The sequence below is a fragment of the Portunus trituberculatus genome, chromosome 50, assembly GCF_017591435.1.
Source record: "Portunus trituberculatus isolate SZX2019 chromosome 50, ASM1759143v1, whole genome shotgun sequence".
Taxonomy (NCBI): Eukaryota; Metazoa; Arthropoda; class Malacostraca; order Decapoda; family Portunidae; genus Portunus; species Portunus trituberculatus.
Genome location: NC_059304.1, coordinates 3,700,322 through 3,715,908, shown reverse-complemented (window position 1 = coordinate 3,715,908; position 15,587 = coordinate 3,700,322). Strand labels below are relative to the sequence as shown.

General features: G+C 34.5%; 2 protein-coding genes across 4 annotated transcripts in view; one reads left to right on the top strand and one right to left on the bottom strand.

Annotated features, from left to right (window-relative positions):
* The window catches only part of LOC123500037 (U-scoloptoxin(19)-Sm1a-like), a 3,283-nt gene extending 1,535 nt beyond the window's left edge, over window positions 1-1,748 (top strand). The window contains exons 3-5 of the mRNA XM_045248660.1: window positions 523-530; window positions 975-1,098; window positions 1,377-1,748. Coding sequence (XP_045104595.1) covers window positions 523-530; window positions 975-1,098; window positions 1,377-1,504 — 260 coding nt within the window. The 3' untranslated portion in view covers window positions 1,505-1,748. The remainder of the gene's footprint in view (window positions 1-522; window positions 531-974; window positions 1,099-1,376) is intronic.
* A 2,502-nt stretch (window positions 1,749-4,250) lies between these two features.
* On the bottom strand, window positions 4,251-15,384 carry LOC123500034 (zinc finger protein 585A-like). Of its 3 annotated transcripts, none has more exons than XM_045248648.1 (4): window positions 15,038-15,384; window positions 13,865-13,986; window positions 10,252-10,346; window positions 4,251-8,387 (listed from the first exon to the last, which is right to left on the bottom strand). In XM_045248648.1, the coding sequence occupies exon 4, from the start codon at window positions 8,368-8,370 to the stop codon at window positions 5,377-5,379; it is 2,994 nt and encodes a 997-aa protein (XP_045104583.1). In that variant the 5' UTR covers window positions 8,371-8,387; window positions 10,252-10,346; window positions 13,865-13,986; window positions 15,038-15,384; the 3' UTR covers window positions 4,251-5,376. The 3 variants fall into 3 exon arrangements, with proteins under 3 accessions (XP_045104583.1, XP_045104585.1, XP_045104584.1); XM_045248650.1 differs by having other exon boundaries at window positions 13,977-13,986; XM_045248649.1 differs by lacking the exon at window positions 13,865-13,986.
* Window positions 15,385-15,587: the final 203 nt, after the last annotated feature.

Genomic DNA, 15,587 nt, shown 5'->3' with positions numbered 1-15,587 from the left:
AAAAGGGTTCTGCATTATCAGTGTAGAAAACACTTATGAGGACTTGACCAATCATCTCTTTGGCCTTCGAAAATAGTTTTTTTTATGAGAATGCAAGACGCTTTGAAATCCTGAGGTGTTGGCTCAATACATGCAAGAACAGACCAATGCGATGTGGCATACGTTTTTCATTTTTGGGGGAACGGATGGTAGGGCGATGCTGGACAGTCCTTTTCTCTGGAACTATAAACACTAGACTACCGATATTTCAAAATAATGTGAACATTTAACCAAAATTACTATTATGTTTAATGTGCATTTTCAACAAGTTAACTAAAAGAAAAACCAACCTATATTTAAGTAAGCATTAAAAATTTAATAATAATATTATTATTATTATTATTATTATTATTATTATTATTATTATTATTGTTGTTGTTGTTGTTGTTGTCGTTGTTATTATCATTATTATAATCATCATCATCATCTTTATCTAGTTATCTATTTTCGTTTAATCTTCATAATAAAAAAAATCTGTTTCAGAGATCGAGGTGAGTTTGAGAGGAATATGGAAGAACTGGTTACGAAAATCTGCGCGGAGTGGGTGACCTTTATTCATTTAGCATTGCTTTCTGATGTGTTGCTAGAAAAGAAAGTTGTTTAAATCATTATGGCTTATGCTGGCTTTGTTCGCTTATTTTTCCGTTACCTATGATGTATCCATCATTTTATTTACTACATGTCGGATAGTTAATTTATGACAGTACATGCACATAATTAACGTACTTTTGCATAATCAACACATTTTTCTTCTCATGCCACGATCTTTCACACCTTATACCCGACCAGATTATTTCACATTAAACTTGTATTGTTTTGATACAATTGACCCTTGTCATGTGTCACACATTCCTATGCGCACATTCCTACACATAAATAAACTTCAAGTGCGCGTCCAATCCACGCTGTCACACTGACAATGATTTCCAACCCAGAACGAGGCGGGTTGTCTGCTGGAAGGCGGTGAGTGCAGTCTGGTGTCCCAGTGTCCCAAGCCTTTTCGCCTGCCAGGCCTTTGTCCTGACCAGCAGGCACGCGGGATAGACTGTTGCCGCACTGGTAATTAATTATTTAGAATGTTCTTCCTACTTTCTGCGTTAAACTTTTGTATTGATTTAATATACACTATCATTTTTTTTTTTTTTTTTACATCAATGTCCTGTATTTTATTTCAAACACTTATCTCATATGCTTGATTCATTAGAAATTCAATGGGTTACGAGTGAGCATCACTTTGGTATCACTCCATTCTTCTATAGTTTTCCAGTGGTACATATGACCGCCGATTCCATAACTTTCTGCAAGACTCATCTCTCTCTCTCTCTCTCTCTCTCTAGCTACTAGCGATTACGACTGCAGGAAGCAATGGGGAATCTGTCTCCCTACGGAATCCTGTGGCAACTTACCGAAGGATCCACACGCACCTTGCCCCGCCAATCAAGTGTGCTGCCTTATCGTTGACTAACTAATTATTGAGGACGAATAAAAGACGACCATGGAATAGATACATAAATGGTTCTCACAATGCAAGGCTACCACGACTGTCTTTAGTCTACAGCGCCACTGTGTACCAACGACCTCGGGGGAGCTGAGAGACGCCTCTGTAGCATCCACCATTACCTGGCTGACAGCAGATACGGGAACAATCAATTTAATGATATTTCTCTCTCTCTCTCTCTCTCTCTCTCTCTCTCTCTCTCTCTCTCTCATTGTCATTAGTGTATATATATATATATATATATATATATATATATATATATATATATATATATATATATATATATATATATATATATATATATATATATATATATATATATATATATATATATATATATATATATATATATATATATAAATATATATATATAAAACAAAGGCAGAATGCATTAATTCATAGTAAATCCGAAAATTGATGTTAAAAGACTTTAAGAGAGAAAATCAATATGCAGATCTTCAGAGAGAATTGAGAAATGATGATTGAATCTAATTAATAGACACCTGATTAGCTATTTTAATGAAAGTTATCTTGCAATCACCTACATCATCATCATCATTAGTTACTTTTTTTTCCAGTCAGTCTTGATCAACATGATACTCAAGTACATGACTTCATTAGGTACTTGAATTTGCATATCTTTCTTCTTGCTCCCATCAAATATTTTCTTTAATCAGCCTATTGGCACTAAATCATATCAAAGGTATAATATCCTTCACATTATCACTTTTATGTAATCTCTACATAAACAAATATATAATCAGAACCAATGCACATTATTCTAAGTATCCTATTCAGTTCCACTAATGATGAACTGCTATTGCTAATTAGAATCAAATATCCATCTCATTAGGCTTATTAGATATGTTAAGATCTCTTAACATGCTCTTACCTGAATAATCCAAACCTCACATGCATAAAACATCACACTTCTCAAATGTAAAGTAACAATTAGGGTTATAGTGGTTCTCCAGGTTTAGACAGAAAGTAAAGGGATCTGGATAGAAGGGAAAGGGATCTGGATGTGTGTTTGGTCATGGTCAGTAGTTGAATAACAAATAACACTGTGTCTGATATTTTCCTTAAACTCAAAGTTGCTGATATGTTTGAATTTATCAACTGTAAAGAGCTTGATGACATATCAAAGAACTTAGGATTATAGGGAAATACAGTGTAAAAGAGTATTTTAGTTAGTTTCTCATCTCAACTGTACATATCTACTCGTAAATACACATCTATGAGGGCTATCTTTCATTTGTGGTACAAACAGCTTTAGTGTTGATATGAGAGCCAACCGACTCCCATTACTTCTAAATCTGTCTATACATCAGGTAAGCAACCCCACACAGAGTGGCCTGGGCAAATGTTCACTAAAGAAAATCTTATGGACCACTGTACAACATCCCAACCTCTATACAGTAACTATTTCCTAAAATCATCTCAAGTTTTCTGAATAACATCAGTCAGACAATAATTCTTTACTAAACTACTGCAGGAATCCATTTTCTATATCAATGGTCTCCATCCTTGAATTTACTGCATATCTGAATTATGGTGCACACAATGCAGAAAGAAGCCTATTACATTGCTCAAATTACCTATCACAAAGTATTACATTGAATGAATTCATAACCAAATGATCATACAGCACACAGCCAAATCCCACTTCTAAACACACCTATACAATCATGATAAACGTGCGTGTATCTAGCATCATTTTTCTCTTCACAATTGCAAATCACATTACCTGTTATTACTTCAATATAGCACCCACTTTTGCTGAATTATTACAAGGAGCAAATCACTGTTAAAGCTGTATTTCTTTTCAGCTAAGTTTCTGACATATCATGAAAGTATCAAGAATGAATGGCCAATAATCATTGTTGAGCAGCCATAAGTCAAAATAAACTTGTCAAAAATAGAAAACTTATGTAGAGCAGAATGACAGCAACAATACTTTGCTTTAAGGCAAAGAAAAAAGAAACACTTGAGATTAAGTTGATGAAAAAATCTGACAAACTTCAGTATGTGTCAATTCTTTCATGAGAAACTTTTCTTTGTTCTGACATAAGCAATTTGATTTTAAAACAAGATCACCAAGCTAATCAATGACTATCTGGCACGATGCAAATCATGACAGAATTATATACTATTATATTAGATCATATGTATATAAAAATAAACAAACAAAAAATTCAGTGACTGAAAAGATAACGAGTCACCTAAAAATTCAAGGATAGGAGGAATTGTGGAAATAGTAAACGAATGATCATGTACATTTCTAAACAAAATATACTTTTATATCACTAGATCCTTTGTGAGAAAGAAATATGGTAAATGAAAAATTGAGTTATGTTAGATTAAGTCAACCTAATATTTTCTGAAATAATTTTGTGGACAAGTCTTTGCCTATAAACTATCTATACTACCAGGCCAACACCACTTACAAAGGAGAGTAGCCAAGACAAGACACATACATGAATTCATAATCATATCCACAATCCTTCTCTCAAATCTTAACCTCTAGGTCTCTCAGTAAGCAGAGGGCCAGTCTTTGTCAATCTCACCACACAAAAAAATAGTTGCACAGCTTACCTTGGACTCTCCACAGCACATAACAAAAGAAATTATGTATGCATGCCTTCACCATTAAAACAGATCTGTTCCCTTTCCTGCATTTCACCTAAGTGGAGAATGTACATCAAACAAGATCTTTACTTAACTATGCACAGTATTTTATTAAAACAGAGAACATAATGCTGTACATAATATACTATATTTAGTGATCCACACAACTGACCTGAGACAACTTTCTGGATTGGTATGTTCTAATGGAGTTTGGCATTTGAAGGGAAAGAAAAAAAAAGCAAGAAGGAATTCTGATTGACAATATATGGAATCAGAAAAAGAAGCTTTTAGTAAATACTTCAAGATATTGAATAAAAGTATCCATCCATAAAATCCAATAAATTGTAATGGTGACAGCAGATGTATAGTTTGCTGCTTAAAATGAAGGAAAATGCAACTCTGACACTAGAAATATTATGGTAAGGTAATGATACAATCTTAATCTTTGTTAATCTGTCCAAAAAACTAAATATAGCTATGTACTTTCAGGTACTAAAAAAAATTTCATTATCAAATTGATTTTGTAATCACAAAATAGTTCTATAAATTTGCACTGTTTACAGGACAATTACCATCTATATATGTACAAATACTCCACTTCTTTGCCCATATTTCTTTTGAAGTCATACAATGAAGGAATATAAAGCTGCTTCCTGTATCACAAAACAAAAACACAAGTTATGTACAGAATACATTCACTTCTACATAAATAAAACTGCATGCCTAAAAATATCAAGCCTAACTCGTAAGTTACAGGTTTTGAAAAGATTCAACATGATAGACTAAATAAAAGTGTAAAATCCAACATTTGTAAATAACAATAATCATTTACACACTGAAATCCAAATTGCTGAAGCAAAGAGAATATCAGGAAATCATCATAAAATTAGTTTTAAAAAGCTTCACAGAAATAAATTATTAATAGCATAAAATAAAATACTAATAAACAAAATTTATAAAAGTCAAGTCATGGTAAACCTTAGAAATTATCTTGCTATAAACATGATGAACTCCAGAGGAATAACTAAACTATACAAAATTGTGAAAAATTCAGTCACTATATCCATTGTTAACAAACCAGAAAAACTGGTACACAAATTGCACATATGCAACTTAACTGAAATATAATAATGCATTAAAATTATGCCCATCATTAATTTAATATAATAACAGATACTACAAAGGTAAATTCGTCATCATATAAACCTTACTCAAAAGTCAACAATATCCCATTCCTCCTCCTTAATGAAAACATCTGAGGCAAGGAATTCCTTCTTAATTCCACTAAAATCAAGAGACTCCTCCTCCTCTTCATCATCATCTGATTCATAAGCAAGCTGTTCCACTTTGAAAATCATGTTGCTCTCAGGAACATGACAAGGCTCACTACCATTAGTATTTGACGTGGAAACATCTGGCCTTGTTTTACTTATTCTTTGTTCACTTTTCCTAAATGGAGGCCTTCTCTTTGATGGTCTTGCTCTTTTACCTCTAGGTCTCAGCATTGGATCTACTTTATTGGGATCCTTCATTTCAGTAACACTGGAAGAATTCAATACTTGCTTGTTTACATTTTTTCTTTTATCAGCTTTAACTTTCTGAGGCCTAGAGCTAGTAATTAATTTTTTGCTGATTGAAAGCTTCAATGAATCATCCTTGGACTGGGAAGCAATGAATTCTGTCTTATCTTTATGCTTTGAAGGTAGTACCTTTTTAATGGATTTTTCTTGCTTGATTTTCTTTGGCATGGATACAGGAGTCTCCGGGAAACTTCTACTAATATCATCTCCCGTAAGAGAGTGCAAAATTAATTCCTCTTGGTTAACAAGACTCATTTCAGGTTGTGATCTCTTTGTAACAGAATTTTTTGGTGAAGATGCAGATTTCTTTAGCTCACTGTTATTTACTACAGGAAGTGATGTAACATTGAGGCCAGAAGCTCCAAATAATCCTGTTGAGACTAAAATTCTAACAGGTTTCCCAATTGGTATATTTTCACTTCCTATGTTACTATTCGATACAATTTCCTTCATATTTGTTTTCTGAGGTAAAGTTTCAACATTTTTATCAACTTTAATTACCTTAATACCAGTTCTTTTAATAGATGATACTTCTGAATCTTGTGAAGACACTTTTGGGTTCTCACATCTATTCTTACCATCTATTTTTACTACATTGTCTGAGATAATTGAGGCAGAACTCTTCGTTGAATCTCCATTTAGCAATTGATTGGAATTTAATGATGCCTTACAGTTTGCCTCTGTCTCAGGCTTTAACATTTCATCAAAGTCATCAGGTTCATCAGAATTTCCTCTTCTATCATTACTTACATCCATCTGCACCAAAGAGTTGTCTTCTGTAACCTCACTAAGGAATGATTCTGATTTAGAGTCAACAGACTCATGAGTTGATTTAGGTAGAAATAAATGGGTTGATATTTGAGATGCACTTATCAGCTTCTGAACCTCTTGGCATTCATATTCACTGAGAGATTTACTTGGATTCTGTTCACTTAGGCTAACATTTAATTTATAGTGACATGTACAGTAAGTTTCCTCTTTCTGCTTGTTTTTATTTTGTGGACTTCCCAATCTGGAGATATAAATAAACTCTTCATCTGAATCAGTTACTGGTGCATTTGCTTCCATATGTGATGAGAAGCTATGGTTCAAAAGGACAAATTTTCCACAGCTTGAACACTTCAACGCATTATTGCCAGCTGGTACAACTTTGTGGATCTTAACATTTCCAACAGAATTTTCCAACAAGGTGGGCTGTGAGGATTCTGTAGAATCTAAACTAGGAATAACATTCTGAACACCCTCAGTGTTATCATCCCATTCTAAATCATCCACTGGCACATCATCTGATCCTAAATGCTGAGACAGATGATACTCAAGCTCTTTCTTACCATGCACAATAGCCTCACACAGACAACATGAATAAACCTTTTCTTCTGCAAGCAAAAATGCATGCATGTCCAAATCAGTTTGGTTCTTAAAATACTTTTTACACTCTATACATTGAAAATGATTTGTAAGGTGTAATTTAAGATCATCTTTCTGCTTAAACGAATCCCCACACACCTTACAAATGTGAGATTCATTAATCACCTGGCAGAGATCAGCATCCTCACTATCACTTTCATCAATGGCTGATGCTGAAATCAGACAATGTTCATTTACTTTTTTCTTTAGAGACTCTCCAAATGTATACAACTTCTTCTCACTGCTGTCTTGGATACTGCATGTATGATTCTTAAAAGAACTGTTACATTTGAATATTATTTTACACTTTCCACACACAAATACATTCACTTTATGAACTTTCATGTGAGACACTAGCTTATCTTTACTCATGAAATTTAGTCCACAAGCATCACAACATGTTCCCTCCCCACAGTGTGTTTCCAAATGCTCACCAAGCTTCTTTTCAGTATGAAATCTCTTACTGCAACGTGTACACTCAAAAATTCCTTCTATATGACAAAGGTCTTTATGAAGTAAATAGTCGTCTCTGCACAAAAACTTCATCTTACACACTGCACAGACACAAGGCTGCCCCTCCTTGTGAGCAGCCATATGAACATTATAGTTTTCAAGATTGGCTAACTCATCTCCACAGTGAGTACATGAGATGGGCCATTTTACAAAGGAAGCAACAAAGGAGGAAAAATCCAAATCTTCAGGTGAGCCCTTGTCATCCAATGCTTCATCACAAGTGGATACTTTCTTGTGTTTTTGCTGATGAACTGTAAGATCTCTCTTGAGTCTGAAACATTCATCACAGTCCGAACACTTATAGCTGTTGCCAATACCACTGCACACGTGATCAAATAATAACTCAACTTTGCGAAACTTCTTTCCACAATTCTCACATTCCATCTCCTCTTTGGACTTGTGGGTGAGGAGGTGAGCCTGAAGCTTAGCTTTCCGTCTAAACTTCTTCCCACACTCCAGACAAGGATACAAGACTGTCATTTCTTGCACATTCTTTTTTGCTTTTAATTTTGGTGTTTCATTGCCTGTTAACTTTTCATGATTGTTCTCCTGTGGCAAGCAGCTTTCATCAATAATCAAGGGTGTATCATCTTCATCAAACATGTCTTCACACAGTGCCACTCCACTGCTTCCATTCGTAAGCTGATGTTCTTCCATGATGCTGGAAAGTGATTTCTCATTTTCTGTCTCAGAAGTTGGCATCATTCAGTCTTAAGCCAAACCTAAAAAAGAATGATCATTCTTTTATCAAGTTTCCTTTACTTATATTATCCTTAGAGCTACAGGATCACTCATCTCATTCCATGTAATTCTTTTCTCTGAATACTATTAAAGGAATAAATGTTCTAAAGAAACTTTTTAACATACCAATGCATCTCATCATAGTGTGGATTTGCAAAATTTCTTTCTTTTATGAGGTGTGTTTTACACAATTATAAATAGAAGTATATAGCCTACAAGCATATACTCTATTCACTAGACCAACATAGATGAATAACCAAAACAAAATTTCAGAATATCATTCCATTGCAGGTATAAAAATACAGAGGAACAAGTTCTTCACCCTCACATCACTCAGTGCCTATTAGCTGCCTTGCATCATAAACATTTTATGAATTATTTTCTTTTTATTATTTACCAGTGATTAACTTAAAACTAGTGAGGTGGAAGGAATGAGTAAAGGAGAACAAGTGTAAAAGGGATGTTAATAGCAGCTGAGCAACTGCACAAGCAAGGAGAGAATGTTTTTACGAGTGAGAGATTGAAATTTCTCTCTCTCTCTCTCTCTCTCTCTCTCTCTCTCTCTCTCTCTCTCTCTCTCTCTCTCTGACATCAGACGATGACAGATAAATACAGTAGATAGACAGCTTCCTAAATACAGCCATGTCATTACTGCTTCATCTTTCTTTCAAATCATAGATGGCATTCAAGAAATATATGCAGAAATCACTCATTACACAAAAAGTTAATTTAATGTTTAGAGAATCTAATGAAATACAGTGGAGACTCAATACTCGAACGTATAAATAGTCAAACTTTTCAATAGTCCAACGCAAAATTTTGACTTAATACTCAAAAAAATACTTATTAGTTGAATGTCCATCAACATGGCTGTACACAAAGGGTCTCTCCTTTTCCGCCACCCCACCCGCCCCACCAGGCCACCGCAGCCAGTTGTTCCTCCGCTGTCATAAGAATAACATTGTCCTGCACTTTCTCTCCAGAGTATTTTTGTATTTAGAAGCTTGCATTGAAGAGGCTTGTTAGTGGTGAGAATAAGCCTAAAAGAATTAATGTAGTGACAATCATCGGAAGGAAAAAGGAGATTATTGATAAATACGAGAAAGGAAGAAGAATAACCAATCTTGCAGCTGAGTACTGTATGGCTAAATCTACAGTAGGCACAACACTGAAGAAGAGAGAGCTCTTCTTCTGATGTGGTGACTGATGTAAAAAGGCAATTTAAGCGACCTGAGGCAGTGGAAGAAATGAAAAAATTGTTGACTGTGTGGATAAACCAAAGGCAGATGGCTGGTGATTCTTTGTCAGAGGGCATAATTTGTGCTGCATCGTGATCTTATTTCTGATACAGCATCTGACTCCAATGATGATTTTAAAGCAAGTAAGTAAAGTTCAAGAAAAGAACTGGAATTCATTCTGTTGTGAGGCACGGCGAGGCTACAAGTGGTGACAGCATTGCCGCTGAGAAATTTGTGCCTGAATTTAAGAAATTTGTGGATAAGGAGTGCTTAAGCTCACAACAGATCTTTAATTGTGATGAAACTGGCCTGTTCTGGAAAAAAAAACTACCAAACAAGACCTATATAACAAAGGAAGAGAAATGTTTGCCAGGAAACAAACCCATGAAAGACAGGCTAACCCGCTTCTGTGCGCCAATGCTAGCGGCGACTGCAAAATTAAACCCCTGCTTTTTTCTAAACTTGAGTTTGGCAATGGTTGGAACGAATTACCTGATGTATAGGTATTAATAGTCAAACTTTTTAATACTCGAACAGCCATTTGGAACTAATTAAGTTCGAGTATTGAGTCTCCACTATACAAGATAAAGTTATATGGTAACCTTACTTTTGCTTAATGTCCACAACAGAAGTATTGTGTGTTCCAGCATCTTCCTGGTACAGCAATGGACAAAGATGTATTTTTCAAACCAACAGGAATAACTGAAAATATACAGAAACAGAAATAATAAAAGAAGAATTACATCTACACATTACAGATCAACAACAACAGTTTGGAAACTAAGTGACTCAGGATCATCAACAATCAACATAATACGTACATTGTAATAAGTTAGAAATAACAAATATAAAGTGTAAATAATAAAAGCAAGTGGAATTTCCAACACCATCACCACCACTCATGAATGTCCTACTGTCATACATTAAGTCAGTTGCAACACACTACTTTCAACCACCCAACACTACTACTACTACTACTACTACTACTACTACTACTATGTAGTAATAATACTAACAACAATAATAATAATAACAATAACGATAATAATAATAATAATAATAATAATAATAATAATAATAATAATAATAATTATTATTATTATTATTATTATTATTATTATTATTATTATTATTATTATTATTATTATCATTATTATTATAATGATTATAATAATAATAATAATAATATTCATAAATAAATAATAATACAAAACAAATTTAAAGAAACGGGCGATACCCACTTGACTACCACACTCATAAAGTAAGACAGAATTAGAAATCAAACTGGAAATACCAACTTACTACCAAGATATTCTAATATTATGTAGATAAAAGTAAAATAAAATGAAATAAAATAAATAAATAAATAAATAAACAAATAACAGAGGTGGGCATTACAGCACTGAGTTGCAACTTTTGTGACTTGGCCACACCATGAACTTCAAAGTCGCAAACATTTTTAGAAAGGTGGAATAAGCAAAGTCGCACTGACAATTTTTCACGAATTTGAGCAGAAACAAAGGAGACTCTTTAAAGAAATTGTCATGGCTGTTTTAAACCAGTTTTAAAGTCCAATTTGGCTAAAAATGTCAGTATGGCTGGGGACATCCTCCGGGAAAAGAGGTCCTCCCTGGATGAGGTCAACTTTGAGGAGCACATGTTCCTCGGAGGAAACATGGATCAGATCATGTCAAGATTAGCAAACCCATCTCCATGTCAAGAACAGTGAACCCCAATGATCCTCATGTAAAGAATAGCCAACCCATATATCTTGATGTAAAGAAAAAACAATAAAAATAATACACTAAAATTTCATTGATCAATAATGAAAGAAAATTATATGGTTAGGTGCATCCAGTAAACTAAAGCTTATGAAAATTCTGTGGTAATGAAAATAACATGGGTAGTATAGGGCAGGGCAGGGCAGGGTAGGGCAGGGCAGGGTAGGGTAGGGTAGGGTAGGGTAGTGTAGGGAAGGGAAGGGTAGGGTAGGTTAGGTTAGGTTAGGTTAGGTTAGGTTAGGTTAGGTTAGGTTAGGTTAGGTTAGGTTAGGTTAGGTTAGGTTTGGTTTGGTTTGGTTTGGTTTGGTTTGGTTAAGTTAGGTTAGCCTAATCTATCCTAAACTAACCTGCATCTAGTAAACAAAAACTCAGGTAGAAAGTATTTGTTTCACAACTTCCATAAACATACGGTAGATCCCTGCTACCTTGAGAGTTCCTGGATATCTGAATATAGAAATTGAAACCAGCATATGAAAACTCCTATTAAACTAGTGAGGATTTATAATGGTTAACTGAACAGAAGTTTTGGAATCTAATCAGTTATTGAAATGTCTGGTGATGAAGTGCCGAAGTGTTCATGTCAAGAACAGAGAAAAAAAAAAAAAAAAAAAAAAAACAGATTATGCCCATGTAAAAAATAGTGAACCAATATGTCTTCATGTATAGAATAGCGAACCCTGCTGTGAGTGGGTTCGCTAATCTTGACCTGATCCCATAGACCTCCTGGAGAAGATGGACCAGAAGGACATGGAGGAGGAGAATAACCTGTAGATGTTAGTTTAGGATGTGTTTTGACTAAATAAATTCTTTAAAATTAATAAATATATCTTTCTCTGCCTAACAAAAACATGTTTTTGTTATAGCACTAAAGTTTATTTTGTAATTTAGTGGAGTTGCACGGGAAAAAACACTTCATCTCAAGGTCACAAATTGCACTCTGAGAGCCAAAAATAGAGATGTAAAGTCAGTTGCACCAGATCCAGCAGCAAAGTCACAAAAGTCAGTCACAGCCAAAAAATTCAAAGATATGCCAAGCTCTAAAAAATAACACATAGATTAAAACAAAAAAAAAGGCAAAGTTACTGAGTTTACCAGTCAAAGGAATAATATAATGGTGATACCAATTTTTTTTTAATTCACAGCACTAAAATTAATCAATGTGCTGTCAATCTCTCTCTCAAGCATCACATCACTGTGTGGTTTGCAGTGAGAAGCAGTTACCAACAGCTGCTATTCCACCTATACCTTGTCAATAAGTCAATACAGGTTAAACCTCCCAAATCTGGCAACTGCTGGATCTGAGGCTTGCCAGACTACGGAAAATTCCAGACTATAGGTGGTCTTTAAGAGAGCACCTTAAAACACCGACCATAGTCTTAGTCAGCCTGTATTATAACTGTATCATTGTTTAATACGATATGCATACAGAAGGATACAGAAAACACATGCACTGCTACGTCATAGCGGCATCTGCCAAATTTACATTATTCAAGTAAATCTAAACCATTCTCACAAATTACAATTATGTCAGATTATGGAATTCTAAATTTGGGGGGTCTAACCTGTACATCTAAAATCTTTGGTAAGAGTTTAGTTAAGTTATTGTAATTACTTAGAAATCTTACCTTAATAACAAAAACCTCTAAGGTCACATGACTATTTATTGCCACTTCCACAGTACTTAGATAAAATTGACTATTAACATTATCATTAAGAATATTATTAACATTATCATTAATATATGGTTGATATACAAGATTTAAAATACTTAAAATTGATCAACTGACAAGATGTAAAAAAAAATGTCTGATGCACTGACACCGATTAACTAAAATAACATTGTTCTAAAACAGAAAATTTACATCATAGCACTTTGTGCACTGTACAAATGACTACTGGTAACATTGTACTATACAGAACACAAAGAAAAAATCTACTGGCATAGTAAAATATTTGTTGGAAGCAATATCATGGTTGAATAATTAAAAATATCTAAGAGTAAAGCTTTCCTAAGGTAAGTACTACACATGTTCAAACAGAAGAGAAGTTTATTCTGTTACATTATATTCATTAGGTTAATCTAGATTGATTTTGTCAGCTTAAGGGATAACTCTAACTCCTTCAATCAATGGTCAGGAGTGCCTCCAAGCAACAGCCACTAATTAATATTAAGAATGACCACTATTACTTCAATTCTTGAATATTATTGAGGGCACCTAACCTTTACATATAGGCTCTCTCTGTAGAGAGTATAATTCATGTTTATCCATATAATTTCTACACAGGCATATAGTGTACAAACGAACTTTGATTTGATGCAGTTCAACTTGAAGATAAACAGGATTGAGATTCTCTTTATGCCAGATTCTTATCAATCACGTCCCACCATAAGTGTGATGCCCTACCTTGGAGCATCACAGAAACAATGAGAAAACTTACCTGAATGCAGAATAAAATAAGCACAAAAGGCTTTTACAGGGGAATCAAAGTTCTGTCGCATCCTTACAGAAACACTAGTCTGACACTTCACCAACCAAGGCAAGATGTTCACCAAGGCCTACCTGAAATTTAGTCAGCCTTTACTCTCCTGTCACTATGTAAGCATCATTTAGTATACAAATTAAATGCCCATACTCTAAAAAACTGTCAAGGGGAATAGCAGTGACTACTGTGACCTAGTTAGGTTAGCATTAATAGTAAAATTGTTCATATATGCAAATTACACTCCAAAAGTTCTTTATTTAATCACTAATTATATTGCAAAACAGTGATAACGTCATAGGCAATGTAGATATGTAAACACAACCAGGTGCAGACTTAAGCTGTGGCAGTCCACAATTTACTAGTCGGGTTAGGTTACATTTAGAGGTGAAATGATTCATGTCCATGTATTAGAGTCTATAACTTTATAATATTTCAATAAACACATCACTGAACATCATTTAATTTATACACAACCACAAAATCCCCGGCTTAAGTGATTATTAATGAATGATGTTATACAAAACTTAAGTTAGGTGTGGTTATGGGAGACAGTTAGACCTTGGTGTAGTTTTCGTCCTAAAGTCCATATTCCTTCATTGATCCCATTAGTGAGCATGACAGAATACACATAAAACACCCCTGAAATCTAATGTCTGATTGGTTACACAGAAGGATAATGCAGAACAACATACAGCCGATTAGTTTAATTAGGTCATACTTTACTTACAGTATCATTATTTATCGAACGTTAGAGTCAATATTTACTTATTCAGCACACTTTTATATCATTAGATATGCATGAAACTAACTGTGCAAGGCCTGATTGGCAACTAAGTGATATGCAGCATAAGACTAGGGTCTGGTTAGGTTAGATTCAGTGGCAAAGTATCCTACCCATAGGGGCACGTATTTCTTTAATTATCCTAACATTATAAACCAGTAGGTGTAAATACAACTTAATAAACAAATATAGCCTTGAGAAGCATCCCTCAGTGGCTTCAGAGGAGGCATTGCAGCACGAGGGGCAGGAGATGAGGCCCCACAGCCCCTGCCTGGCGGGTTTGTTTTGCTCCTTCTACTCCCTCTCTCTCCCTCCACATTCATCTACTCTCGCTACTGTATTCTTACCAGTATCCTGCCTCTATATTATCTCCAATCACCGGGCAGATAGCTTCCCTGGTCCGTAATAACACGAGGTGGCTAATACATTGGGAGTAAACAAAGCTTCAGTGCCTCCCCGCCAAACAAGCCACAGGAGCGAAGCAAATAATCCGAGCTGAGGGTTTGAACCCCCCTCAAAGTTCATCAGTTTTCTATGATTGGAGAAGTTAAATCTTTAGAAATCTCAGTGTATATTTTTCTATGCAGATTGTTATTGTACCTAGTTATTGCAGCCACTGAACTTATTATGAATATAACATTTTGCATTGGTTATAGGATGATAAGAAATGTAAAACTGTAAATATAGATAATTTCCGGATGCTTCATAGAGATCATTCGAAACCTCCCAAAGATCAAAGATCTAGTTCAAAACTGGCTGATGCAGCGTTACATTTCACATTCCTGAGGGCGACGCAAGCACTTCTTTTTAAATCAATAAGGCCAAACTAAACATTATGAGATCGCTTCGTCATATATATATATATATATATATATATATATATATATATATATATAT